This window comes from Fusarium verticillioides, chromosome 1 (assembly GCF_000149555.1).
Source record: "Fusarium verticillioides 7600 chromosome 1, whole genome shotgun sequence".
Classification (NCBI taxonomy): domain Eukaryota; kingdom Fungi; phylum Ascomycota; class Sordariomycetes; order Hypocreales; family Nectriaceae; genus Fusarium; species Fusarium verticillioides.
The window spans coordinates 3,671,082-3,695,632 of NC_031675.1; the positions used below are offsets into that span (position 1 = coordinate 3,671,082).

General features: G+C 48.8%; 11 protein-coding genes across 17 annotated transcripts; 6 read left to right on the plus strand and 5 right to left on the minus strand.

Annotated features, from left to right (window-relative positions):
- The first annotated feature begins 259 nt into the window (after positions 1 to 259).
- On the plus strand, positions 260 to 1,731 carry FVEG_14746 (hypothetical protein). Of its 2 annotated transcripts, XM_018903716.1 has the most exons (3): positions 260 to 445; positions 500 to 624; positions 691 to 1,731. In XM_018903716.1, exons 1-3 carry the CDS (start codon positions 435 to 437, stop codon positions 777 to 779), a joined length of 225 nt encoding a protein of 74 aa, XP_018743287.1. In that variant the 5' UTR covers positions 260 to 434; the 3' UTR covers positions 780 to 1,731. The 2 variants fall into 2 exon arrangements, with proteins under 2 accessions (XP_018743287.1, XP_018743288.1); XM_018903717.1 differs by having other exon boundaries at positions 279 to 445; positions 500 to 1,731.
- Positions 755 to 5,999, minus strand: FVEG_00857 (hypothetical protein). 2 transcript variants are annotated; one of them, XM_018887518.1, is made up of 4 exons: positions 2,352 to 5,999; positions 2,231 to 2,300; positions 1,699 to 2,182; positions 755 to 1,646 (listed from the first exon to the last, which is right to left on the minus strand). In XM_018887518.1, exons 1-4 carry the CDS (start codon positions 3,325 to 3,327, stop codon positions 1,272 to 1,274), a joined length of 1,905 nt encoding a protein of 634 aa, XP_018743285.1. In that variant the 5' UTR covers positions 3,328 to 5,999; the 3' UTR covers positions 755 to 1,271. The 2 variants fall into 2 exon arrangements, with proteins under 2 accessions (XP_018743285.1, XP_018743286.1); XM_018887519.1 differs by having other exon boundaries at positions 755 to 2,182.
- Positions 3,915 to 6,152, plus strand: FVEG_00856 (nucleolar protein 12). The gene is made up of 4 exons (XM_018887517.1): positions 3,915 to 4,007; positions 4,060 to 4,126; positions 4,186 to 5,325; positions 5,385 to 6,152. Exons 1-4 carry the CDS (start codon positions 3,997 to 3,999, stop codon positions 5,865 to 5,867), a joined length of 1,701 nt encoding a protein of 566 aa, XP_018743284.1. The 5' UTR covers positions 3,915 to 3,996; the 3' UTR covers positions 5,868 to 6,152.
- A 1-nt stretch (position 6,153) lies between these two features.
- FVEG_00855 (tubulin alpha chain) lies at positions 6,154 to 8,583 on the minus strand. Of its 3 annotated transcripts, XM_018887514.1 has the most exons (5): positions 8,352 to 8,583; positions 8,120 to 8,178; positions 7,739 to 8,049; positions 7,181 to 7,684; positions 6,154 to 7,127 (listed from the first exon to the last, which is right to left on the minus strand). In XM_018887514.1, the coding sequence occupies exons 1-5, from the start codon at positions 8,361 to 8,363 to the stop codon at positions 6,652 to 6,654; spliced, it is 1,362 nt and encodes a 453-aa protein (XP_018743281.1). In that variant the 5' UTR covers positions 8,364 to 8,583; the 3' UTR covers positions 6,154 to 6,651. The 3 variants fall into 3 exon arrangements, with proteins under 3 accessions (XP_018743281.1, XP_018743283.1, XP_018743282.1); XM_018887516.1 differs by having other exon boundaries at positions 7,739 to 8,178; XM_018887515.1 differs by having other exon boundaries at positions 8,120 to 8,583.
- Positions 8,584 to 10,617: 2,034 nt separating this feature from the next.
- Positions 10,618 to 12,376, minus strand: FVEG_14745 (hypothetical protein; the record flags this gene model as incomplete). The annotated part of the gene is made up of 6 exons (XM_018903715.1): positions 10,618 to 10,748; positions 10,800 to 10,855; positions 10,919 to 11,122; positions 11,200 to 11,544; positions 11,610 to 11,797; positions 12,204 to 12,376. The coding sequence occupies 6 exons, from the start codon at positions 12,374 to 12,376 to the stop codon at positions 10,638 to 10,640; spliced, it is 1,077 nt and encodes a 358-aa protein (XP_018743280.1). The 3' UTR covers positions 10,618 to 10,637.
- A 648-nt stretch (positions 12,377 to 13,024) lies between these two features.
- Positions 13,025 to 14,488, plus strand: FVEG_00854 (hypothetical protein; the record flags this gene model as incomplete). The annotated part of the gene is made up of 3 exons (XM_018887513.1): positions 13,025 to 13,098; positions 13,224 to 13,384; positions 13,452 to 14,488. The coding sequence occupies 3 exons, from the start codon at positions 13,025 to 13,027 to the stop codon at positions 14,486 to 14,488; spliced, it is 1,272 nt and encodes a 423-aa protein (XP_018743279.1).
- Positions 14,489 to 17,127: 2,639 nt separating this feature from the next.
- FVEG_14744 (hypothetical protein) lies at positions 17,128 to 17,409 on the minus strand (the record flags this gene model as incomplete). Its single annotated transcript, XM_018903714.1, has 1 exon — positions 17,128 to 17,409. One exon carries the CDS (start codon positions 17,407 to 17,409, stop codon positions 17,128 to 17,130), a length of 282 nt encoding a protein of 93 aa, XP_018743278.1.
- Positions 17,410 to 17,651: 242 nt separating this feature from the next.
- On the plus strand, positions 17,652 to 19,187 carry FVEG_00853 (hypothetical protein; the record flags this gene model as incomplete). The annotated part of the gene is made up of 4 exons (XM_018887512.1): positions 17,652 to 17,692; positions 17,753 to 18,650; positions 18,674 to 18,973; positions 19,002 to 19,187. 4 exons carry the CDS (start codon positions 17,652 to 17,654, stop codon positions 19,185 to 19,187), a joined length of 1,425 nt encoding a protein of 474 aa, XP_018743277.1.
- Positions 19,188 to 19,457: 270 nt separating this feature from the next.
- FVEG_00852 (hypothetical protein) lies at positions 19,458 to 21,900 on the minus strand. Its single transcript, XM_018887511.1, has 2 exons — positions 20,523 to 21,900; positions 19,458 to 20,474 (listed from the first exon to the last, which is right to left on the minus strand). The coding sequence occupies exons 1-2, from the start codon at positions 20,975 to 20,977 to the stop codon at positions 19,808 to 19,810; spliced, it is 1,122 nt and encodes a 373-aa protein (XP_018743276.1). The 5' UTR covers positions 20,978 to 21,900; the 3' UTR covers positions 19,458 to 19,807.
- FVEG_14743 (hypothetical protein) lies at positions 20,229 to 21,989 on the plus strand (the record flags this gene model as incomplete). The annotated part of the gene is made up of 3 exons (XM_018903713.1): positions 20,229 to 20,401; positions 20,532 to 21,620; positions 21,934 to 21,989. The coding sequence occupies exons 2-3, from the start codon at positions 21,467 to 21,469 to the stop codon at positions 21,987 to 21,989; spliced, it is 210 nt and encodes a 69-aa protein (XP_018743275.1). The 5' UTR covers positions 20,229 to 20,401; positions 20,532 to 21,466.
- Positions 21,990 to 22,166: 177 nt separating this feature from the next.
- Positions 22,167 to 24,284, plus strand: FVEG_00851 (40S ribosomal protein S15). 3 transcript variants are annotated; one of them, XM_018887510.1, is made up of 5 exons: positions 22,167 to 23,030; positions 23,089 to 23,229; positions 23,399 to 23,475; positions 23,589 to 23,885; positions 23,942 to 24,284. In XM_018887510.1, exons 2-5 carry the CDS (start codon positions 23,215 to 23,217, stop codon positions 24,009 to 24,011), a joined length of 459 nt encoding a protein of 152 aa, XP_018743274.1. In that variant the 5' UTR covers positions 22,167 to 23,030; positions 23,089 to 23,214; the 3' UTR covers positions 24,012 to 24,284. The 3 variants fall into 3 exon arrangements, with proteins under 3 accessions (XP_018743274.1, XP_018743273.1, XP_018743272.1); XM_018887509.1 differs by having other exon boundaries at positions 22,167 to 22,315; positions 22,373 to 23,229; XM_018887508.1 differs by having other exon boundaries at positions 22,167 to 23,229.
- Positions 24,285 to 24,551: the final 267 nt, after the last annotated feature.

Here is a 24,551-nt window from a genome sequence, read left to right on the forward strand (position 1 = left end):
CATCAAAGGATCGAAAGTCGCGCGTGCCGTGGCGTCGTCATACACGTCCGGGATTCGTTCCGCGCTGTCGCTGTTGTTGTCGTTGTCGCTGTCAGGGTTGGTATATTCCAGACCTGAATCTTTGCAATGGCGACGCGAAAGCAAAGAATATGGAACGTGGAAACGGAAACAGACCCTTGCAAGCAAGCTCCACAAAGAACTTGGAACTAAGGTAAGGAAAGTTCAATAGACGTCACGGTCATGGTCCGCCCGGCCGATGTTTAGCCGCAAATATTCTTCTTACCTACCTCAGTACTACAGAGGCGCATCGACATTCACTCGAAGCACATTCGAGATAGACCCATAACTCGCAGCATTTGAGCAATTGGCCCTCTTCAATTGCATTTTGACCTGGCTCAGGATAACTCTTATAATTGACAACTCGACAATCCAAAATGCCTACCAGGTTTGTTTATTGAATAAGAGTCACTGAAGTGGGCTGATCATGACTCTGAAACAGCCCGCACTCAACATACTACGATCGCCGTCTGCGACAGGGCCCTGCGCTTGTACGAGCACGACGGCCCTATCTTGTCAAAAATGCCGTGACAGGCCTTGGTCTCTTGGCTGTCGTTGGAAGCATCTGTACGCACAGAGAGAGAGAGAGAGAGAGAGCTCTGGTGATTGTCATCCTCTGCTAACGTGGTCTAGATTGGTATACGCTTAACGCCGTTGGTCAAGATAATTTCGAAGATGTCAAGGTCCCAGATGCGCCCGCGAAGCCATCTACATCCAAGTAGACAGTTCACCCAAGTGGCTCGGCCACATGTACGATTAAGCGCTGGAATTTCGACACGGGTGCAAGTTGAATAAGAGGGCAAAAGGCAGCGTTGCTATTCATAAGACATACAGAGCAAAACGCCCATAAAACTCCCCATCCTTTCATGTATAACAGGTTTGCCAGCTGTTCTGTGCAGGGTGTGCATAAGTATATGAAGACCTTTGTACAGTGACAATCAAACAACCGGCTATCCACTACCTACAAAGTATATGCTTTTCGCTCGACTGATGGCAGTAGACAGTTATATACTAGCCGCCGCAGACCAAGGCAATATTCTAGTGTCGCTCAAGTCCAAATAAAAATAAAAAGACAGCCCGTCCGCGGCGGTCTGAACCGATCACCTCCCCTGGGTATCACAAAATCCGAGTACAAAAGCAAGATGCCCCATAGTTTTGCCAATTCAGTCCTATCCGAAGGATATGTTTAACCACAAATCCTACACACTTAACGTCTATGTAGCTGCTGCTTTGGTACCGCGGTTGACGCCGGGCAGATTGTTGCCGACCCGTTTGGCTTGGTGAGCCGGGCTAAGTAACGTTCTTGTCAATTCTGGAGACTCCGATAGTCGTGCCGAAAGTGAAGGAGACTGCTTGATTTGGGCGCCAGGAGGCACAGAAGCTTGGTGTGCACCGCGGCTGGTCATATCGTCTGGAGGTGCCTCCGTTGGAGTAGCTGTAGGAAGCATCTTGTGAAGTAAGTGATTTGGATTGGCCCACGGCGTCTCTCGAAGGAATTGTTCACCAGCGGGTCCGAGGCGATCGAATGGCTGAGCATAGTATTCCTCCCGTCGTTGGTTTACTGGCTTATGCCGTGATCGCTTAGCTCGCTTACAATAGTCAGCTCAGTGCTCTGGGAGCTGACCCGCGTTATCAACGTACCTCAATGGCAGCTATATCGTCTTCTAGTTCCGACGGTGTCGCCCCGCTCATCTCGGGGCCTGCGGGGAATCCTTCGTATTTTGCAATCGTAGCTAGTGCTGAGACCTCGGTGTTGTAGGCGATCGCATTTCTCACACGTTGTGCGGGATCCTTGGGGTAGAGCAAGCCGCAGTCCTGCAAGCTGTGTGCGCTTCGCCTTGCCGTTTGGATGTCGTACCACTCTTGGTTAAGTGCTTCTAGGGTCCTTTCTCTCTTCTCACGAACCGCTTGGTAGTACTGCCCCCATATTTGGGCTCGCTGGGCAACGGATCGTCGTTCGTGAGCCTTGAGACGATATTCGTGTTCATTGTTTATTTCGCGTAGTTTTTGTTCTAGTCGGTCATCCAAACACTGCTTCATGTTTAGATACTCGGGATGTGTTGGTTCGCTGGCAAGTAGTGACTGTTCTTCCTCTTCCAGTCGTTCAAGTCGGTCTTTGTAGAGCCTAGACAAGACATCAGTGGGATATGCTTGATTTCACGACGTAACGTACCTGTCACGAAACACTCCAAACATTTCCTCGATAACAGTCCAATCCTTGAAAGCGGCTTGTTTTCGTTCCACTGTGATAGGATAAGTAAGATGACCTGGACCATGAGTAAATTTGTTCTTACGCTCTTCATCATGTGCAGTAGCCGAGTCAACTTCTTCGTCCGCATCTGCATCAGCTTCGTCGTGGTGATCTACGTCTGCTCCCCTAGCGCTGTCGCGCGCGCCATCATGACTTCCGCTGTCAGTGTCCGGATCAAGATCAGCTGCAGCTACAGCTGCTTTTCGTTTGGATCCGCGGGTGTTCTTTTTTACGGCACGCGAAAGACGCTCTGCCAGATCAGTCTCTCTGTTGATAGATCTCTTTTGGGGAGAAGCATCAGTGTCTTCAGCAGGTGTATGAGTGCCAGTGCTTATATGTGCAGGGGTGGGCCCGTCTTGCAGAATAGTCTCTTCGGGCTGCTGAGGGGTGTTCACATCAGTCGCATGCTCTGAACTTGCTCGTTTTCTAAGCGGCTGTTCGGTTTCTGATTGATCGGCGGCGGGTGAACGCTTCCGCTTCCGCTCTTGGGCGTCATTTTTGTGCTCATCGTCCTCTCCTGCATTGTGTGCAATAGCATGTTTTGTTGGCGAATCTTCGCCGATGGTAGGGGAGCCAGTAGAAGCGTCGTCGTCGTCTATTACAGATTCGTCCTCGTCATCGTTGTGCAGATTGGCAGTCCTGCGTAGCTTGCTGGGAGTGTGTTCGTAGACTTGACCCTCGTTAAATTGGTCTACCACAACGTCTCGTTGCCTCTGGTGCTTTGGTGTATCATATAGTCGCTCAGTTTCAGCTTCTGTGACGTTGCCATCCGAGGGTACGTCGGAGTGGGCGTCAGAGAGAACGCTGTCCGAGTCGGAGGTAGGTGGCGGCTTCTTTCGAGGGCTGCGCCTGACGCTATCTTCGTCGTCATGATCGAGATTCATATGCTCAATGTCTTCGTCGTTGTCGTCCTTCGTGTCGACCTCACTGAGGGGGCTGGAGATGTTGCTGTCCTCATGATCGGCAACTCCAAGCGCCGGGGAGGAGAGAGGCGGAGGTGCGGAAGCAGTGGCAGCCATGGCTGCAAAAGGACGCGATTACGTGTCTTTATATTGACTCAATGAAAGTATTGTATTTTCTCGTATCGTTGGGCGGTAAACAGTGCTTTGGTCGATCGCAAGGTCGTGGAAGCGCGCCCGTGGTGACGGGTGACGAGGAATGGTCGCTAGACAATCGAGGACGCAAGATCTTGGAGTGGGAGCGTGAGAAGGTGAATGTGAGCTAAGAAACAACCGATTGGGTCGATCTCTGTCCGGCATGAGATATTCCAAAGAGAATTTGAGGTAAGGAAGAGCCAGGAAACTTTGTATTCGACAATGGGCTGGTGGAGGGGAACAGAGAGAGTAGAGAGAGGGAATGAGTGCGGTGCGGCCCCGGTTTGCGCTGGCTGCCCTGGGCGTCTCTACCTAGGCTTGGGGCGAGCGCCGAAACGGCCCTGCTGAGAGAATGACGGGGCCCGTAAAAAGGCGGCCCTTGGCGGCAGAAACGCTCACTGTCAGTGCCACGAGAGCTTATCGATTGGCTAAGGTTATCGAACCAATAACCATGTCCCGAGCAATCTGATTGTGGGTATTCCGTACTGAACCTGGGACTTTTTTCTGGCCATGTCTTTTTCGTCGCAGGTCAAAAGAGTGCACAAGAGTCGGTAACTTTTCCAATTCAGCACAAACAGTACTGAATCTGACACAATGGCAAAACGGTATGCTGTCGATCCTCAACGCCTTTACGGACAAAGATCTAACAAAAAACAGTTCAAAGAGCCTGACAGCTTCTTCCAAGGCGGTGGACCCTACCCTCGACGCTCTTTTTGCGTCCAGTGTAAGTTTTTTTTTTGCGACATCTAGCCATTTGACTTGATCAATACTTATCATTTGCAGGCTGGCCCTGTACAGGCTCCCGTTAAGTCAAGATACTCGACTTTGGTAGAACAAAAGGTTCGGGAACCTTCCAAGCCAAGGGTACAGCTCGAAGAACAAGACGCCGACGATGAGGTCCTCTCTGAGATTAGCGAGGAGCTGAGCTTCGAAGAAGATGGCCCCTCAGATGAGGAAGAGGAAGCATCTGACGCTTCGGAGCCAGAGGGAGAGAGTGAAGACGAGCAAGAGGAAGAGGAAGAGGAAGAGGAAGAAGAAGAATCTTCAAACGAGCCCATGAAGGATGCGCCAGTGGAGCTCGACGACATTATTGATGCGACAGAAGACAAGTCAAACAAGGAACGGAAACGAAAGAGAAAAAACGAGAACGACGATCTGGAGGGCAAATACCTGGACAAACTTGTTGCGGAGGAGGAAGCTGAGCGCGCCGGCAAGCGACAAAAGAATGATGCTCTGAATAAGACCGAAAAGGCTGTCGCGGAGGATGATGATGCCGGCAACGACAGTGACATTCCCGTCCACGAGACCCTCGCCAAAGACAACAAATCGTCAGACCTTGAGAAGGCAGCGCGAACAGTCTTCCTCGCCAATGTGTCCACAGAAGCAATCAATTCCAAGACCGCCAAGAAGGCTCTCATGGCCCATCTGTCATCCATTCTGGATAAAGATGCCACTCCCCCGCAAACTATCGAGTCACTGCGTTTCCGTTCCGTGGCTTTCTCAGGCGGCTCTCTCCCTAAGCGAGCAGCTTACATTACCAAGAGCCTGATGGACGCAACGACCAAGTCCGCCAATGCATATGTCGTGTACTCAACCTCGGCGGCTGCTCGCAAGGCTGCCGCAGAACTCAATGGTACCCAGGTCCTCGAAAGGCACCTGAGAGTCGACAGCGTCGCCCACCCCAGTCCCACAGATCACCGCCGATGTGTGTTTGTTGGCAACCTCGGGTTTGTTGACGATGAGACCGTCTTGAACACCAACGCGGATGGCAACACTACGGAGAAGAAAAAGAACAAGACCCCATCCGATGTCGAAGAGGGTCTTTGGCGAACTTTTAGCACTCAGGGCAAGGTTGAAAACGTCCGAGTAGTTCGAGATTCCAAGACTCGTGTAGGCAAAGGTTTCGCCTATGTCCAATTTTATGTAAGTCCACAGTTGTCTTACTTAGTTCGATCGGACCAGCTGCTAACATGATTTTCCAGGATGGCAACGATGTCGAGGCAGCCTTACTCCTTGATGGCAAGAAATTTCCTCCCATGTTACCGCGTAAGTTGCGAGTCACTCGAGCCAAGGATCCTCGCAAGACAGCTCTCGCCCAAGAGCGAGCCAGGGGCAAGAACATCGTTCCTAATGGCGCCGCCAAGAGCACAAAATACAAGCACAAGGCTACACCTGAGGAGCAATCCATGGCTGGACGTACAAGCAAGCTTCTCGGCCGCTCGGCCGCCGTGCAGCAACGCCACAAGAAGCGACCTTCAACACAGGGTGCTTCCGAGGATGCCCAGAACATTCCGTCTAGTATCAAAGGACCCGAACAGTTCGTTTTTGAAGGCCGTCGTGCTTCATCTAAGGACGGCATACCCAAAGATCTTAAACTTGGTAAGAAGGGCAAGGGCAAGGGCAGATCCGGCAGGCCCCAAAACCGAGGCGCAAGGAGAGCTGCCGAGTGGAAGAAGAAGAGCTGAGCGTTTTATGACGGATAGCACTCATATCGCTGGTGGTTGACATGTGAAATATGTGCTCTTTTCATACGTGATGAGGACGAGGATGGTGTTGTTAAAAAGAGGGCCCCACGCCCCGGAAAGTTTGCGAGTGATTTTTCGGCTTTGGCCGCCCTGGCAAGTTCTGGCCGCTTGTATGAGAGACAAAGGTACTTGTATACTTATCGGGGGGTGTTGAAAAGTTCATAGAGTTGTACAGAGTTCACCAGTATACAAAGCACTAATTTTGGCTAATGTATTCAATGCCTATGTTCCTTTGTAGTTTTTGTGTCAAGATTCAGAATTCTAAAATGGAATCTTACCTACAAATCATGGTTACATCACGACGACTTCGTTGGAGCTAGCCCAGAACGTTGGTGTGGTATAGGAGTGGTCCTCATATCAACGACATTACACAAGGCCGTGAACAAACCTATTTTAATGAAAATGGATATATCATCAATTTTACGTGCCTGCTAACAAAGGCACCAAGCTTGCGTCGAGGGATAGTCTCGTCTATGAGGGCCTGGCACCAACATTCAAGACCATGTACTAACGGGGTACCCTGAGCCAAACTCTGGCGCTTGGTGACCAACATCTTTACCCACTGATGTTTGCCACCTCAAAAATCTCGGGAATCTTAAACAACTTCCTCCACAACTCTTTTCTGTACATTGCTTCGCGGGCGTGAGCCCTGTCCGAGCCATCGCTTAAAACATGCCGTCAAAGAAGTCGAAAGAGATTACACAAACTCGCCTTGTTCGATCGTCTAGTACTCGAGCTCCTCTTCAGGCTCAAAGGAGTCGGCAGCAACCTCCTCATAATCCTTCTCCAGAGCAGCGAGATCCTCTCTGGCCTCGGTGAACTCTCCTTCCTCCATACCCTCACCAACGTACCAGTGGACGAAAGCACGCTTGCTGTGCATGAGATCGAACTTGTAGTCGAGCCGGGACCAAGCCTCAGCGATGGCGGTGGTGTTGGAAAGCATAGAGACGGATCGCTTGACGGGGGCAAGGCCTCCAGCCTCAGGAGCGGCGGGGACAGCCATGGGCTTCTGGTAGTTGATGCCGAGCTTGAAACCAGTGGGGCACCACTCGACCAAGTTGAATGAGGCCTTGGCCTTGAGGGCAGCGATGGCGGCGTTGCAGTCGCGGGGAACGACATCACCGCGGTACAGAAGAGCGACAGCCATGTACTTGCCGTTTCGGGGATCGCAGACAACCATCTGGTTATTGGGCTCGAAGCCTATGGGGAGTCAGTATCTTGGAGGATGCGCTTATAACATGAGCAGTACTTACACTGGAAGGTAAGCTCTTGGACCTTGAAGCTCTCATGCTCACTCTTGGCAGAGGAGATGACAGGGGCGTAGCTGATGAGAGGGTAGTGAATTCGAGGGTAGGGAACCAAGTTGGTCTGGAACTCGTTGAGATCGACGTTGAGAGCGCCGTCAAATCGGAGAGAGGATGTGATGGAGCTGACAACCTGGGCAATGAGACGGTTCAGGTGCTCGTACGAGGGTCGGGGGATATCGAGGTTGCGACGGCAAATGTCGTAAACAGCCTCGTTATCGACGAGGAAAGTACAGTCAGAGTTCTCAATAGTGCTGTGGGTAGAGAGAACAGCGTTGTAAGGCTCAACAACGGCAGTTGAGGTTCGGGGAGCAGGGTAGACGGCGAACTCGAGCTTAGACTTCTTGCCGTACTCGGTAGAGAGACGCTCGAGGAGAAGAGCACCGAAACCAGAACCGGTACCACCACCGAAGGAGTGGAAGATCAGGAAACCCTGAAGAGACTGGCAGTTGTCTGAATTGTGCGGTTAGCGTTGAGTGCAAGTACAAAGGCGTCGAAAGAGCTCACCGGCGACACGACGAATGCGGTCAATGACATTGTCAACCATCTCCTTGCCAATGGTGTAATGACCACGAGCATAGTTGTTGGCGGCATCCTCCTTGCCGCTGATCAACAACTCGGGGTGGAAAAGGTTACGGTATTCGCCAGTTCGGATCTCGTCAATGGGAGAGGGGTCGAGGTCGACGAAGAGAGATCGAGGAACATGCTTGCCGCTGCTCGTCTCAGTGAAGAATGTCTCGAAAGAGCCAGGGTCACCAATATCGGGAGCATTGGGGTCGGGGCGACCATCGGGGCCGAGACCGTGCTCGAGAAGGTAGCTATTCAGATGCCAGTCAGCTTCATTTTCGTGAGGGTGGCGTTATTTGACAGTCCAGGGAGACAACGTACAGCTCCCAAGCAGAGTTACCGAGCTGGGTACCAGCCTGGCCCAGGTGGAGGTGAAGAATCTAGATAGCAGAGAATCAGCATCGCGAGGTCGAATGGCAGCTTCAACGGATAATAAGGGGGCGCCCCAGCTGCTCAGCTCCAACACCAAGTGGAACACACAAAGGGTATCTCGAGCAGAGCGAAGCAATGCACTGCAGCGGAGAGACGGGTTGCAGCATAATTGTAGACATACCTCGCCCTTCATTTTGTCTGGATGAAGCTAAAGAAGCTACGACGAGAGGATTGAAGTCGGGGGAGGAAAAAGACGGGGAGAGAAATACTGTACGCGCGCAGCGCTTGAAGGGGGAAGGGGAAGATGGGGCCTGAGGTGGTGATGGTTTTCGGGGTGGGTGTTTGGAGTTCCAATCTGTGGGTGCGCTGGTGCAGTGGGACATCCAATTGGTGGCGGGGTCGTCAACAAACATTGCTCGGCCCGCCAGAGCTATCTGGAGGTACATGTGCAACAGACAGATTTTGGCAGTGCCAGCACGTACCTGAGGTGACTCTCACCGCCAATTGACAGGGAAGCCTGGGGACCCTTGACAGTGGGAGAACTGCGCTTGCAAGGGGCATTCAGGTGGGATCGGCTCACCCAGGGGCCAGGAATGGTTTGTTGGCAATAGATTCAGTGATAGGTCAGGGAGAGAGAGAGTTGATAGGTAAGGTACTCCGTACCTTTTGAACAGCTGCAGTGTATTCACTCTCAAGGCTTTCATCTAGGTTAGTAGTTAGCATCCTTGTCATCACTTACAACAGTATCCGTAGCCTTTTTAGCTTTTAGCTATCCGCACAGAATTGCGACATGTCGATTCCAATTGGAGAGTGGGGGAGAGTATCGAACTAAAAACACTTAGCTGTCTATGCCTGTATTTTGATGTAACTACTCTGTATATCTCGATCTTCTTCATGGCCCTTGGGGCGAAAGAAAACATCAGGCCTTTGTATGGGATATCAAAATAAACTCAGTAAAAGGTATCCCAAACTTATGCTAAATCTATGCTAAATTACCTAAATCCTTTTGTCATATAGGATCAAGATCCTGTGTTTTCCTCCCTCCCCTCGCTGGCCTCTTTACAGCTACCATTGCATATAGAGTCGCCGCTCGTGGACATTTCTTGTTTCTTGCCTTGTCCAGTCTGGTCACAACTTCAATGACTTCTAGCCGAGGCGTGTATTAATTTCGGTGCCTGAAATCATCGCTCTAGGCTACCAGATATAGTAATGCGGCAAGGCACCAGCATATCAAGCTCGGGGCAGAATTTGCAGTGACACCGAAGAACTATACCGGTGACGAAAGTTACCAGTACAATGAGACTCGCTGACTGCAGACAACACCCTGCTAGAGAGTACATATCGCCAGTGCATTGGTTCTCATCCAATATTCCGGGGGAAAGTCCATTAAAGCACCCATGCCCATCCTCCTTGACTCCAGAAGTCTGCTTCTTGGGTGGTGTGCTATAGAACCATACTTAGATCGTCGGCCACCGGGAAGGAAAACCCTCAGGATGTGTATTCTAAAAGTAAGAAAACTTATAGCTGAATTTAGTATAAATTTACTGCCAGTAATCTTTATAGTGGTTCTTTGGGCTTTCTTACCTCCCCTATACACTCTATACACTTTGTTCTTGTGATGGCGTTACCACTCAAGAAATTAAGGCTTATGATCAACCCTTTTATATCAATATCATTCGACAACGACTCTACCATTGTTTATCCATATATATGAACCCATTAGGTACTGATTTAGGCGCTGCCGTATCCTGAGAATATTCCCCAGTCGGAATGGACAGTCATACAAGGAGTAAGAAGGCCGATAAGATCCATTTTTGTATCTCATGGAGATGACAACTTCGCTCGACCTATGATGCATAAAAAGCCCCAAAGGGCCCGTGATAACGAGCACTAAAGGCAATGGCTACACAGACATATTGCCCTTGAAAAGTATCCAACGTCATGCACATCTCGGAGCCTGCCAAGCACTCGTGAAGCAAATTTTCATATCATTCGTGCCATAACTTCGACCAATCTGCTTCAGCAAGACACAACTAAGCAGAAGAACTTACTGCAGAGCCATTGCTTGAGTTCGGCATTCCCGTGTGGCTGTCTCGAGCTTGCTGCGAAGGACAACCTAGAGCTGGTATATGATTGAAATAGCCAGAGAAGGGGTAATTACAAATATTGATACACTGGAAGCTAGCTAGCAGCGGAATAGGCAAAAGAGTCGACTGACAGAAAACGAGATGCTAATCTTTCACAATGAAAATACCAAAGACTTCACTCCCTCAATATATGTTTCGCTACACGATTCGCCTGAACCTTCCTGGCTCAAACCGTGGTCATGCTCGCGCTCTCTCCAAGACTTCAGCATTTCTTGGTTAACCCCCTTGTAATGACAGGAGCCATGTGAAAACCGCAGGAGGGCAGAGAGGAAAACGGCAACCAAGAATACGGCCTAATTATAGTGCAGCGTCGATCCAGTCTAATCTGCCTGAGGAGGGAAGCATTCTATTTTTGACATATAGACGACCGTGAAAAAACCCAGGACATGGACAGTTTTGCTAAGTCGGCCCATATTCCACAGGCCCGGAACCTATTGTCTGTTATTGAAGATTCTGAATATCATAGGTAGTGTGTATAATACCATAACCGCAATAATAGCAAGGGAGTAGATGGTCTCGGAAGTAATAGGAGAAAATCCTAGATATAGCATAAGCATGCCGCTAACCGTGAGAAACATCGTTTTATAAATTGGCATATTACTCTGGGGTAAGACGTATGAGAGTTTATCGTTGAAGAGCATCCCCCTATCCCGTGCAAAGGCAGCTGTCTGATAAGATATTATGACCAAAACGGCCGCGCCACTTATGGAAGTGTTTAGGAATATGATCAGAAGGAAAGCTCCCGCGGCCTTGAGACCCCAGCGCTCAATTATGAGGGTAAACGCAGCGTAGCCGGTAACAGAAGCTGGTTAGTGTTTGCACAGATGGGTAAGGTCCCGGGCCGCCAGGCAGAATATGGTACTGGTGAAATGAGGGACTTACGTAGGGCCAGATACTGCTGCTTCCATGTCGGTAATACAGAAGCTAACAAGATGCAGAATAGCATACCTATGCCTGCTTGTAGACAATGCACGTTGATAATGGAATGAGGTGCCACTATTCGTGTATCGTGAGTCTCCTCTGCCACGGCCGACGGTGCATTCCAGCCAGTAAAGACCCATGCGGCATAAAAGAAGGTAAACCGTACAGAAACAGGCTTGTCCCAGTTACTGTAGTTGGTGTAGTCTCTAAAGACGGTACCGACAGAAGTAAAAGGAATACCCCGTGTCTTTTGGATGACGGGAAGTCTAATGATAAAACAGACCGAGGAAACGAGAATAAGGGTTGCTGTCACTCTAGGTTAATTAAAATGATAATGCATGAGATAAAAGGGTAACGGCTTGGAAGCGTACCCGAGGTGATGAAAACAAGGCTGGCCTTATCCATTCTAATAGATGCCGTGAAAAACCATGCAGCGCAGGTAGCTATGGCGACCATAAAGATGATAGGATTGGTCAGTATCCAGCCGATGAAGAGGCCGATGATGGTGCAGATTGAGCTGGATGATTCCCAAGCAAAACTGGCAATGCTTGTAAGGTCACTCATAAGGTTAGCTATGCCCGTGATGAAAGACAGAGGACAGGAGATCGATGGAGGTGCGAGTGCAGCTGTCTACTAATAATTGGCACCATCGACTGGCATCAATAAACAGAACTCTGCGGTAGTGAGAGCCCATGGGAGAAAAAGGAGTGAAGGGATAAACCGCCCCCTGGACATTTATGGTCAGCGCAGAGTCCTCATTGTCTGAGTTGCAGAATAGTTTGCATCAGCGGTGTTCATACCAAGTTTAGTCCCCAATAGCCGCCATAGATAATTCGATAAAGGACAGCGATGAAGATTCCGCACAAGGGTCAATAACTATTGTTAGCCTTTAGTGAATAGGTACTTGGAACTGACCTTGGCCGCGAGCATCTCGAGTATGAAGTAGAGGTAATTTGGTAACTTACGAGGCCACTGCCATTGTGAGTGACATGGCGCCCAGAGACCGAAACACTCTGGCGAATGAGGGGCAATAACTAAAGTCGTGAACAACTGCATCTTCAGCAAAGTCTGAAGCGATGGAGTTGCGAGTATCCATCTTCTTGTCGGCATCAGGGTCTCTATCAAGTATAGATGCCATGTCGAGTTATCAGCTTTCAATTCAAGTTGAAAGTGTTGGAGATTTATCCAAGATAAAGAAAATCAAGAAAGACATGTGATAGAATGGAGAAAGGCTCGGGAGGAGTGTGTCTCTCTGACCAGAGAACAGAATTCCCAAGTGCCATTGAATATATTATATATCATCTAACTTAGAGACGACAAGATCAAGAACAGTGTTAACCAATCGCAATAGATAGACATACCCCGATATAGTTATCTTCCAGGTATCAACTAACCCTGGCTTAGCTGTATTTGATCGCGGGGTAATCATTCATTGGATCCATTAGCAGATAGCCTAAGTTAGATAGCTAACTTGCTTCAACCAAGATATGCGCTAGTCCTGGCCGTTGAGAACAAGATACGCATAAATAGGCCGTCGGGGGGGGGGGGGGGTTTTGGTAGCCCCTCTGTGCATTCGCGAGACGAAGTATCCATCAGAATCTCGGCATCGGTTTGCGGCACGATACCACCACCTTGTAGCCTTGATGGAAGACGACTATCTATTAACAACAGTACAATATCATTCGCAACTGCTTAACAACAATACTGTCTCAGGGGCTCAATATCATTTCTCTCAGCACCTCGATTCACTGGTCACTTCCGGGGTAGTTCAGAGCAACCCAGCCTCATGCAGTCACCTACTGGTTATCTGGCGTCTCTGCGGCAGAGCGAGCCAGACCCAATGATCAGTAACTACCAATCGTAAGCAGTAACCTATGAATAGCCCCTACAAGCTTTACACTCTTTGGGACTTGGTCTTGCTAGTGAGCAGATGGGAAAGATTTGTGCTTCTATCAAAACCGAACTGACTGGAATCATAACTTCAGTGCTGAATTTCCGTCCTCTGCTGATGTTGTTATCATCGGCTCCGGGTTGTCTGGTGCTTTCATCGCCCACCAGTTGCTCAGGTCCAACTCACCAAACAGGCCAAAGTCTGTCGTCATGTTGGAAGCCCGCAACGCAGCGAGCGGTGCTACTGGGAGGAATGGTGAGTGAGATGCTTCGCACAGATCAATGAACTATCACCGTGTGTTACTTACCTTTCCTTTGCTTAGGCGGCCATATAAAGCCCGATTGTTATCGTGGCTTCACATCGTACTCTATCTTACATGATACTGATGTTGCAAAGGCTCAGTGCGAATTTGAAGCCGCCAACTATCAAGAAACCGCGAAATTCATCCAAGAGAATAATCTAGCTGCGGAAGTTGATCTGGTGCAGTATCGTTCAGCCGACGTATACCTGACCCCAGAGTCCTGGAAAACCGGGTTGGCATCGTACAATGGCTTCAAAGAATCTGGCGGCGATGTCTCTGATATCAAGGTACTCAGCAAAGCAGAAGCTGAGGAGTCTCTACGGGTCAAGTGTTGCTCTGGAGCAATCACTTTCCCAGCTGCCAGTCTGTGGCCATATAAACTCGCAATTGCTGTTTTACGCAAGGGGCTCAACTTGGGACTAAGTCTTCACACCAATACCCCTGTCACAAGTGTATCTCCCGACACCTCAGGACCTTGGAAGGTCTCAACGCCCAGAGGGTTTGTGATGGCAAATAAGGTCATCCATGCAACCAACGGCTATGCTTCGTATCTCCTGCCTGAGCTTGATGGGCGAATTATTCCCCTTAAAGGTCATGTTTCCGCCATCACTCCCCCACCGGCTTATATGGACCAGCCTTTGACGACATCCTTTGCTTTCATATCCAATGACGACTACGACTATCTCATCCAAAGACCAGGTCCCGAAAAGTACCTGATTTGGGGTGGTGGCGAGGTTGCTCATCCCAAGGGTCTCTCAGGCGGCTTTGGTGACTGCGATGACCGTCATATCGTGTCTGAAGTCGAGTCCTACATTTTGAATGCACCAGTTGAAATATTCAGAGACTGGGAAGAGTCCAGGGCATCTTCTGGGACTAGCTCTGAAGGTGCCGTGGCATTCTCTTGGAGTGGCATCATGGGCCTGAGCAAGGATCTTCTTCCGTTCTTGGGGGAACTTCCAGGCAAGCCTGGCCAATATCTGGCCGGTGGATATCACGGACATGGTAGGTCCAGTAGTCCAGTAACTGGAAAGACTTCTTTGCTAATAAAGGTAATTTAGGTATGGCGCGCATCTTTCTGAGTTGCAAGGCTTTTTGTGAGAAATTCCTTGGTGAACCAACGGACCCCCGAGTTCCTACTACTTATTTCGATTTGGCATCACGACTTAAAGACCCAATAGACCTCGAGATCATGGATAACATAGTATAGTTAGCATGAAGTTCAAGATAGGCTCTCAGGAAACTAGTGGTATTTTGATAGAGTTTGCGAGGCTTCACACCTAATTGATAACCACACATGGTGCTTTTGCGATGATACAAAAATCTTCCTTTGCCTCCGATATTACCTAAATTTCTATTTAAAGGGCACAATCATGAGGTCAGGCTTATTTAAGAACTTTAGAGCCAGCAGCAAAATGCATGTACAACTGCGAAGCAATGCTTGAACTGGCATATCATTGTTAGGCAAAGTCGCACTGAAGAGTGACTTTTGAACGTAGTGAGAAGGGGACCTTCCGGCTTTGCCTCTTTAAAGTGAGGGCATCAAGGTTTACTAAGGAATCTGCTCTTCGGCCATTGGTTAGATTTAGTCGATCAGACCGGCTATTGGTCTATCAATGACCTACAGGGTCTTTCCTAAAAGTGAAGCTATTTGCAAAATCAGGGCAAGAGACAGAGGTCAAAGTACTAAGCCTCAGCGAGGTTAGCCTGAAGAAGATCCTTCTGGAGCCGCCCAGTAGGCGACGGATTGGGTTGCCCTCCGCTTAAGGAGGCCCCCCCGGAGGTTAGTCATGAAATATCCCCTCTATGAAGATTGAAGAAAACCTCCTCTATCAGAAGAAAATTCCCTCTTTTGGCACCGAAGATAGCTTCAAGAAGAGGCACAGCAAGAAGAAGAGGTGTAGCAAGAAGACCGTAGGGTCAGGCTAGGCTGAGGCACCATAATGAGCCACTTCAGGGGTAATGGGGACTTTCTGCTATAGAAGAATGTATAAGCTGGGGTAGACATCAAGGGTCGAGCGATAGGTTGTGCTCTCATACCTGCAAGATTTCCTCTAGGCTTGAAATGCCGTACTCCTCCTCATAACCTTACTTACAGGCGAAATCCAGGTTATCCTTAAACTTTTGACATTACTCTTAACTTACAAAAAATGAATGACTATAGTGCCATTAAGACAAAGATCAACCTATTCTACAGCATCAAGCTAAGAAATACACTCAATTATCATATCTCTATTTCTAAAGACCATCGTTCTTGTACGGAGGGCATCATCAGTACCAAAGGTCATTACCAGCTCTCAAAGTAATAGACTTCTAGACAACTAATATAGCCACTATTACAACCTGTCACGCCAGAGCAGAGACTGCAAGCTTTAAAGATAGCTACGCGCAGTTGAGGCTATTTCTAAGAAATTCTATATGCAGCTGCAGCGCCGGTAATGCCAGAACCGATGATCGCAATGTCGACCTCTTCTAATAGAGCTGACGCAAACCGGTTATCCAAGCTGATAGGGAAGTTCTCAGTCCAATAGCACTTGGCACCGTTAGGTGTCAGTGGGAAGCTCGGTGGGAAAACGCTGGCCTGTCATGATCCATGGCCTTCTCCAGGTCACTGGAAGTAAATTGAGTGACCGAGTCTAAAGACATGACTCGATGAAGTGAGGGAATAGTTCACGCTTTGATAAGATGACCGGAAAGGGTTTCACCTTTCTGCTGTATCGCACTCAATAATAGCTACGTGCCTTCATTCAAATCTAGTAGTCAAGAGTTTTATCTTATACAATAGAGGAGTGGTAGCTATCTGGTTTACTGGTGTATTCCCCATCGTCCCTAGCCGCGGTTAGTTGCTTCGTGATCGTCCCAGGCTAACTATGGTTGGAGCGCAATGGAGAACTCCGTAGCAAGAATGCACCGTCGGCATAATAAAGCCACCTCTTTCTCCTCATTCATACCCTCTCCCCTCAGGGGGCAAGAAAACGCCGAATAGTATATCAAAATAAACTTGGCAAAGAGTCCCCTGATCTTAGGCTAAATTTACCTAATATTTTCATCGCTTAGGGTCAAGGTCCTGAGTTTTCTTTCCTCCCCTAGCCTCCAGACCCTTCAGGTATTTAGTGGAAATGTCAACCTGATCAGAATCAGCCAATGGAATAACACGGGTCTGAGGCTTTGAGGTAGAGTTGCTTCACCAATTTCATCACGTATTCCGGAGAGGTAGTCTAAAGACCAACCCTCTTCCGAAGAGTTACGGTAACCGATGTACTGTTTTGTAAGTTGTTATCCCCAAATATGTTAAAAAGACAGAAACGTGTACTTGCCATGCCTTATTTGTTGAGGCGAGCTACTATGTACTAGTTGAAATACGAAGCAAGAATTATTAGTTACGATATCGAGACTATATATCTAACCACTCTCAGCTTCGCAGTTTCAATCAAATGGACATAGCCCCGTGTACCTCAAATCGATATATGTGGTTTTTGAACGAAAAGAACATATGCTGAATAGTATTGGACATGCGTGGCCCACCTACTGACCCTGAAATAAGTTGATACTTTGGACAGTTCAGGATAATATTACTTCGAAACTGCCTCTAACAAAATCTATACTCATGAAGAAAACCAACTAAAACTACGCTTCTTACCAAATAAATAATGAAATAGCAATCTTTGTAGCCATAAAACCTAGCAACTCTCCTCTCAAATTACTTGTTGGCGATATATTGGATGGCAACTGGCTGAAAAACATCTGTCAAAGGGCAAATATCCACCCGGGAACAGCCCTTCTTCATCTTCTTTCCATTGGAAAAATCGTTGACCCATGACATATAGTCAGCCTGAGCGGAGTTAGTGACGCTGTCGTGGCTCTGGCCTGCGAATGTCACAAACTTGACTGAAGAGCCAGGCTCTTCCTTGCAGGTCTTTTTGCAATCTTGAACCGTAAACTTGATAGGGACAACTCCGTCTTCGACCCCCTGAACAATCATCAAGGGCGCCGCCAACTTCCAGTAACCTTCTCCCATGTAATTCCTCATCCATGCCGCAACCACCGGGTGCTTGGTCCACGATGAGTTCTTGTGATATTGCTCCAAATCGCAAATACCGAATCAGTATCACCACCAGTCAAGTACTGGCTTTGCACAACCAACCACGATGGCGCCTGTTTTTGTTGATCTCTCCGCTCCCCATGACCATAAATAGGCACAGCCTGTTGGTCTCTTCATCAATAATGAATTCGTCGAGTCCAAAGATGCAAGAACCCTTGCCGTAGTGAACCCTGCGTAACTGTCGGAGTTTCTTAGTTCACTTGAGGCTCACATGTCTCTGTAGTACCGAGGAAGAGGTAGCCCAGGTTGCTTTCGCCAGCGAGAAGGATCTCGGTGAGGCCGCTGAAGCTGCTGTTGATGCCTTTTCACACCCCGATTGGCGCAGATTGTCAGGAACTGATAGGGGGGAGTTCATGTTCCGTCTAGCTGATCTGATGGAGGAGCATTGTACGTCTCTCGCAAGTGCCGAATCCCTCAATACTGGAAAAGCATACAGTATCGCGCTTGAAGGATACGTTGAGGATACCATCGAGATTGTCTGCTATTATGCCGGGCATGCGGACAAGGCCTTTGGGCAAGTTATCGACACTGGTGCTGATAAGCTTGCGTATACACTTAAAGAACTAATCGGTATATGTGGCTTGGTAGTTCCCTGGAACTTTCCTCTTAATATGGCTATAACCAAGCCTGCCCCGGCATTGTGTTGTGGCAACACTGTTATCTTAAAGCCGTCAGAAGTTACACCTCTCTCTGTCCTCTATCTGGCCGTATTGGTCAAAGAGGCCGGTTTTCTGCCTGGTGTAGTCAATATCATCAAAGGATTAGACCCCGTTGTTGGTGCCGCCATGGTAACTCACAAGCAAACATCTAAAATCTCATTTACTGGGAGCACGCGAGTAGGAAAAGAGCTCATGAAACTTGGCAGTATCCACCTGAAGAATCTCACCCTTGAGACCGGTGGAAAGTCTCCTTTGATTGTGTTCGAAGACTCAAGCTTGGACTTGGCCGCTCAATGGGCTCATCTTGGCTTGACTTTTAATCAAGGAGAGCTCTGCACAGCAACAACACGCATTCTGGTTCGGGACACAATCTTTGATCGCTTCCTCAACACTCTCAAATCAATAACACTGAAATATCCTGTGGGCCAACCATTCGAAGAGAAAACATACCTCGGACCCCTTGTCAGCAAAGCGCATTTTCACAGAGTGCGAGGATAGCCAGTCTCGGAAAGGGAGATGGGGCAAAAGATATCCTGGATGGCCGTATGCCATCCGAGTTCAAAAAGGGGTCCTTCGTCAGCCCAAGCATCTTTGTCGACGTTAAGCCGTCGATGCGGATTTACCAAGAGGAGATCTTCGGGCCATGCGCCGTGGTATTACAGTTCAAAGACGAGGACGAAGCAACGAGATTGGCTAATGATTCGATGTGTGGCCTGGGTAGTGCGCTCTCTACAGAGAATATCAGCAAGGCTCACAACGTCGCCCGTAGGATCGAGGCTGGCATGGTATGGGTGAACAATAGCAATGACTCAGACTTCCGAGTTCCTTTCGGCGGAGTCAAACAAAGTGGCACAGGTAGAGAACTCGGCGAGGCAGGCTTGGGGGGTTTACTACAACACCAAGGCTATTCACGTGAACATTGGCAATATACTGCCAATGGAAACTGTTCACAGAGAGCAAGAAACTTCTGATATCAAACTAGGCGCTAGAGATGCCTAATCTGAGGCCTACTAATTTATTTGAAACTGTACTAGATCTATCTGAGTCTCTCTCACCCTCTTAGGGTAGAGAGAGGTTCTTAGGTTTTCTTGCCTCTTAGCTATCGATGAAGGAGTCTGTAAGTGCGCTGTTTGGATGGTTTCCAGCATGGTCTGAAATTATTGTGATAAATAAATGAATCTAGCCAATGTACTTTGTCCGTCTCATACTACACTTCACCTACTCTATCAAGCCCCTTGAGACAAACACTGTTGTCAAAAGTAAGAAAATGACTCTTGTTACATGGTTGTCTGCATCAACACCTGACTCCATTGCAATTCACAACGAAGGGGAAGGAAACTTCTATTATAAGCATTGGTGAGTCAAGAATTTGAAACTTTGATATTAAACTGTATGGGTTTTAATGATGTTTTCCCACCCAACCGCCGTACTCCAAAAGACTTTCGGATATTTTCTCCTAAAAGATGAGTGTATGTAGTTAAAAAGCAAAATAGCCCATAGCAACATGCTACGGCCGCGCAAAGTGGTATCATAGGTGTGTAGGCCGTTTCCCGTCCAAGTCATGATCCCTCGCTCTCTTCTCGCTTCCAGAATTTGATCATTCGCACCTGATTCTAGTCTTAACCTCGCCGGTTGTCTTCTTGTGACTGCGTCTCAGAACGCTCCAGCTCTTCTATACGGCGTTGAATCGCCTCTTTCTGGACTTGCAACGCCCTGATCTCCTCGTCCCGTGTCGCCGTATCCTCGCTTAGCTGACTATCGTTTTCGGTCATGCTGTTTGAGTCCGTAGCAGCCTCGTAAGCTGGCGGTGGCTCTGCGGTCTGGCGACTCCTGTCACGTCGATGGTTGGCGTCCGCAGCGGCGTAGAAATTATCTCCTGATCCTGGCGAGGTGTGGCGCATGCTTCCCACCGCACCGAGCTCGTGTGCTCGTCTCTTTTCCGTCTTCTTTCGCTCTCTTCGAATGAGCCAAAAGGCAAGTGCTCCTATAGCAAGCAGAACGAAAACCGCTACACCAACACCAATACCGATGCGCGCGCCCAGGGACAAGGATCGGCCATGATGCTCGGTACCTGGGATATCGTCCTCATCCTTGAGTCCAAGTGCATCTTTGTCGCTATCTTTGAACAGGGCCCTTATGGTATAAACAGCAATTGTTGCACCATACAAAGTCGTTGGTGTGTCTGACACAGCATCATAAGTCTGAGCTGTCTGGTTGTACGTGTAAGGAACAGCCAACACGGATGAGATCGAACGTTTACACAAATTGCCATCCAGAGTGTATTCCCTACTGCAATTAGAATGGTACATCTAAACACTTTCTCTCATGACTTACGATGAGCAGCAGATAGCTGTTGTTGTCTCATCGTCCCGATTCTCACTAGTATCAACGCGCAATGATACGGTGGTCCATCCATGAGGGCATGTGCCTGGGCTGTAAACCCCTGTAAGGCCTTTATCGAACATGGCATCGGGATAGCAAGACAATGACCTCGCTCCAGCAATTGGCTGCAAATCAAGCATTGCTGCGAGGCCATCAGAACCCGACCTTGGTACCTTGTTTGCATCAAAAGTCCATGTGCAATCAACAGGCCCGGTCCAAGGTGTGGTCATCGGTGGAAATATCCCGTCATCGTCTAGGTCGTCTTCATTGGTAGGCTTAGGAGCGATCACAAGTGTTGTCGGAGCAGGCGTTGGGTCGGATAGAGAGATGGTTGATGATGGCTCGGCGGAAGCTATTGACGATAACCCAGATGATGTGGACTCATCATCCTCGATCGAAGAAGACATAGTTTTGGTGACCGCAAGGAGTTGCAGTTAATTGCAAACAACTTTAAGCTTATATGCCAGGCCGATCCGACTACAAGCCGCACCACGAGTGCTCTGCTTGCCGTCAACTCGGCGTATCAATGACGATCGTCACACTTGTCCATCCGGCAATGCGACCAATAGTTTGCGTTCTCGTTGGATAGTAAGGGCGCGTGAAAGATTCGCTGGGCAGGCAATCTGCAGTGTGGGGTTTCAGGCAGACTTGGCTATATCTCAGCTGCAGACAAGAAGACGCGCGTGAAGAATATTGAGGACAGCGTCTGTAGCAATGTCGAAGGCCATCCGGGCGTAGATATTACAGAGGAGCGAACCGATGGGGATAGATATATAACACAGACGAGCAAGACAAGAAATGGTGACAAATGAATAAAAGGAAAGGAAAGGTTCGTACCCAAGAAACGACAAGAACCAGCCAAGCAAAGCAAAGCAGACAGCAGACAAGTCCATAGCATGCCTGCCGAGCAGCACCAGCGAGAAGACGGGCACAGTAGCGTTGGTGTTCCCCCTTCTGAGGCCTTTGAAGGCTTGGCGAAATCTTATCACGGGTGGGTGCCGAGAAACGCCAAGGCCTGGATTGCACCGAAACACGTCCACGTTGACCGCTGTGAGTTCTGGGCATTCCCGCATTGTCCTCATTGTCGTAGTCGTCCATAGTAGGTACTATAGTAAGTACTGCACCTAGCTAGGTAGGTAGGTAGCTCCAGGTGAGGTGAGCTTCTCCCTTAGTAGCTACAGCCCATGGTCGTCACGGATAGTCGTTCAAATAAGGTATAGGTTTATACTGAATGTCATCGTCAAGCCTCCATCATAAGACACGCGCAAGCCATCAGAGGTTACTGCGGAAGCGTAGGAGGGAGGGGCCCAATGACCATGACCATGCCCAGTGGGTAGCTTACGAGGGCCGATGCTCATCATAGTGGGCTCGTCCAGTCTAAGCCGAGCCTTTTGGCCCCAGTGCCACGGTCTTGGCTGATGAGTATCGAATTTCTGGGCATTTGAGAGTCTCTGACGCGGGAAATGAAGGCCGCCTTGGTTTGTGCCGAATACGCCGGCTTGGAAGTCTTGGAACATGCACACCAAGCCGCGACCAATCCCATTCTCTAGATAAAAAGGCAGAAAATTCCGTCTTGGCCGTAACTATCAGTCATGAGATCAATTCACCGTTCTACTTTCTCAACTCACTTTTACATTTTCATTACTGAAGAGAAACCGCCTTGACTTGTTCAAGCAAATGAATGTCAATTGACTGTCAAAGCACAACGCCCAGTAAACTTGATACTCTTGGCGTTGCACGCCAATGTAGGACGAAACCACACAAAGTATGACAAGAATCAATAATCCTAAGATGCGCTGAAGGAGGCGAGCCGCGAGTCTTGGCTGGATCTATTCGCTTCTTTTATCCCAATCAGCATCTATTCTCAGACGATTTGCAGAGGGAAAAGGGAATAGAGTTGCTCAGAAGCTCGGCTGGCTGCCGAGAGATCATGGCTGGTGACAGCAAACTGCCAATAAAGTTACAGTAACACATGCCTGTCAGCCAGCCAGGACAACCACTTATACGGCTAGATGATTGAAGATCAAGTGCCAACTGAACAACAAGCTCGCCGGGAGTTCAAGGAGTAGGTAGGTACCTATTCAAGATAAGTACAGGTCTCTTCGAGTCTACGCTATCCTTCCATGGCATCCAATTGTACAGGATTTGAATGTGATGGCCATTACACTATCTCGTATAACTGTTGTTGCTGCGATAGGCTTTCGTACCATGAAGGTCGAGAACATTCCACTTGGACGTCTTCGCTAATACACAATAATCGGCCACATAAGAATGTCACCGCTATCTCAATTTACACAATCAACCTAGGTACTAGGTAGGTAGTTACAAGCTATTCATCGATGTGAAAAGACTCGGGACATCGTCTCATGAATTCGCTACCTACCGATAGACGATAAGAGCTTCGCATCCCCATAAAATATCGGAATCGCGGAGCTCATTTCTTCCGTCGCTGAAACCAGGGTACGTACCTCAATTCCCACAATCAGTTTTGGAACAATCACGTGATGAGGGGGTGAAGGGCAAGAACCCTACATCGCTCTTTCCCTGTGCGCCTAAGCGATTGTTGCAACAACCGCCTTCAAATCGACCCCAGCCAGGCCATCAGTTTTCCGCTCAGCGAATTCAACAACACAACACCGCGATCATGGCTGACGAATACGTACGTGTGCTCTCGATATATCCCTTCCCCTCTGGAAATAGAAAACATACATCCGCCGACGACATGGCTTCCTCGACTCCCGCCCGCTACCCACGATGATGATGACGATATTGGAGACATGGAGAGAACACAAAAAATGAGCTTGACTGACTTGTCTTCCGGATGATAGGACGCCGAGCAGGCTGCCGAGCTCAAGAGAAAGAGAGCGTTCCGAAAGTTCTCCTACCGAGGAATCGACCTTGATCAGTATGTTGCCACTGCACGATTTCTGCGCCTCGATGCTGGAAGATGAAAAACTGCGAGGACGCACCCCCGAACGAACGGAACCCATGCTGATGTTTTTTTTCTCCACCCCACAGGCTCCTCGACCTCTCCTCCGACCAGCTTCGCGATGTTGTCCACGCTCGTGCCCGCCGCAGGATCAACCGTGGCCTGAAGCGCCGCCCCATGGGTCTCATCAAGAAGCTCCGAAAGGCTAAGCAGGAGGCTCAGCCCAACGAGAAGCCCGACCTCGTCAAGACCCACCTCCGAGACATGATTGTCGTCCCCGAGATGATTGGCAGTGTCATTGGCATCTACTCCGGCAAGGAGTTCAACCAGGTCGAGATCAAGCCTGAGATGGTTGGTCACTACCTGGCTGAGTTCTCTATCTCATAGTATGTTTCTACTGTCCACCTCCAACAAGGGAAAATATGGCTAACCCTCCCTCCAGCAAGCCTGTCAAGCACGGTAGGCCCGGTATTGGTGCCACGCACTCTTCTCGATTCATTCCCCTCAAGTAAGAAGGCTGCGGTCTCGGGTGGTTTCTGCATTCATGGACATTTTGGGCGAAAAGGACTGGTTCTGGTAGATGGGCAAAACATCTATCAAAAACACTGATGACAATGGGTACCATGATTAGTACAATAAAGGAGCATTGTCCGCTTGATGACTATCCTCGACTACCGCTGATGCCTGACAATTGTGATAATACTTCTAAAACACCATGTCCCACAAACCCTTGCTACCCTACCCTAGCTAACCTGCTGAAATGAAAAGCCTCAGTCTCAAGTTCTTATGACATCATTCACTTGATCGTTCGGCGGTCTTGAATATGTTGCGCGGGTTAAGTTTTGCGAGAAAGGCTTTGAATCGGCGTTTCCGCCGCTTCCTTGTAGATTCCCTGGTGTTTTTGCAAAGTGACTTGCAAAGTGGACAGACGAAGCTTGGTGGTCCGTCCTGGCCTAAGTCAATGAATATCTGCTCGCGCTTTCTAACACTTCACAAGCGTCACCGTAATGTCGTAAGTTAGCAACTATGAATGTTGCATTTGCACAGTCTGG

Coding starts and splice junctions, on each gene's coding strand:
- FVEG_14746 (XM_018903716.1), top strand. Junction 625..690: donor GGCTGTCGTTGGAAGCATCT/GTACGCACAGAG, acceptor AACGTGGTCTAG/ATTGGTATACGCTTAACGCC.
- FVEG_00857 (XM_018887518.1), bottom strand. CDS start 3,327: ATGGCTGCCACTGCTTCCGCACCTCCGCCTCTCTCCTCCCCGGCGCTT. Junction 2,301..2,351: donor TACTGCACATGATGAAGAGC/GTAAGAACAAAT, acceptor ATCCTATCACAG/TGGAACGAAAACAAGCCGCT. Junction 2,183..2,230: donor TTTGGAGTGTTTCGTGACAG/GTACGTTACGTC, acceptor TGTCTTGTCTAG/GCTCTACAAAGACCGACTTG.
- FVEG_00856 (XM_018887517.1), top strand. Junction 4,127..4,185: donor ACGCTCTTTTTGCGTCCAGT/GTAAGTTTTTTT, acceptor TATCATTTGCAG/GCTGGCCCTGTACAGGCTCC. Junction 5,326..5,384: donor TCGCCTATGTCCAATTTTAT/GTAAGTCCACAG, acceptor ATGATTTTCCAG/GATGGCAACGATGTCGAGGC.
- FVEG_00855 (XM_018887514.1), bottom strand. Junction 8,050..8,119: donor GGTAACTCTGCTTGGGAGCT/GTACGTTGTCTC, acceptor GCATCTGAATAG/CTACCTTCTCGAGCACGGTC. Junction 7,685..7,738: donor CCGCATTCGTCGTGTCGCCG/GTGAGCTCTTTC, acceptor CGCACAATTCAG/ACAACTGCCAGTCTCTTCAG.
- FVEG_00852 (XM_018887511.1), bottom strand. CDS start 20,977: ATGTCTTCTTCGATCGAGGATGATGAGTCCACATCATCTGGGTTATCG. Junction 20,475..20,522: donor ACAGCTATCTGCTGCTCATC/GTAAGTCATGAG, acceptor TAATTGCAGTAG/GGAATACACTCTGGATGGCA.
- FVEG_00851 (XM_018887508.1), top strand. Junction 23,476..23,588: donor CGAGGAATCGACCTTGATCA/GTATGTTGCCAC, acceptor TCCACCCCACAG/GCTCCTCGACCTCTCCTCCG. Junction 23,886..23,941: donor GCTGAGTTCTCTATCTCATA/GTATGTTTCTAC, acceptor CCCTCCCTCCAG/CAAGCCTGTCAAGCACGGTA.